The sequence below is a fragment of the Sesamum indicum genome, linkage group LG2, assembly GCF_000512975.1.
Source record: "Sesamum indicum cultivar Zhongzhi No. 13 linkage group LG2, S_indicum_v1.0, whole genome shotgun sequence".
In the NCBI taxonomy this organism is placed as follows: domain Eukaryota; kingdom Viridiplantae; phylum Streptophyta; class Magnoliopsida; order Lamiales; family Pedaliaceae; genus Sesamum; species Sesamum indicum.
Genome location: NC_026146.1, coordinates 18,488,809 through 18,489,287, shown reverse-complemented (window position 1 = coordinate 18,489,287; position 479 = coordinate 18,488,809). Strand labels below are relative to the sequence as shown.

Sequence of the window (479 nt, the reverse complement as noted above, 5' to 3'; positions counted from 1 at the left end):
CAGACGGTCTGTGTGGTAGGTACTTATGAATGTTTTATATTGTGTCTGCATTTTCTTTTAATCAAAACATTATGCTTGATGCCTTTCCTGTAGCTCTTGGTCATCTAATTCTTGGTGCTATATTTGTTGCTTTTTACCTTCTCATCCGTCTTTGCTCGACTCATGGTCTCCTTCCTGAAAAGCCCTATGATGGAAAACTGATACGCTTCAGGAGATTGTTGGAGCATCCTTCTACAATAATTTTTGTACTTGTCAGTTTATTCTGTCTGTGTTCAGGGTTAGATGAAACATTACTCTCTGTTGCTTTAGAGTGGAATCATCTAGCATCTTCATTTTTTTGAGTTGTTATACTCTATTTGTTTTTCCAATATGTAAATTGCAGGAGGAAGCTGGAAAAGTTCGAATGAAACCTCGTGATCCGCGTCGTATTCTTCATAATAATAATGCACTTCAGAAGATTGCAGGTTCTGATCAGTCGA

The 479-nt window shown here is 37.6% G+C and overlaps 1 protein-coding gene across 1 annotated transcript in view; it reads left to right on the top strand.

Annotated features, from left to right (window-relative positions):
• LOC105156794 (RNA polymerase II C-terminal domain phosphatase-like 3) overlaps nucleotides 1-479 on the top strand; it is a 6,489-nt gene that overhangs the window by 3,081 nt on the left and 2,929 nt on the right. The window contains 3 exon segments of the mRNA XM_020691965.1: nucleotides 94-165; nucleotides 285-474; nucleotides 476-479. The exon segment at nucleotides 476-479 is cut by the window's right edge and continues 489 nt beyond it. Coding sequence (XP_020547624.1) covers nucleotides 94-165; nucleotides 285-474; nucleotides 476-479 — 266 coding nt within the window.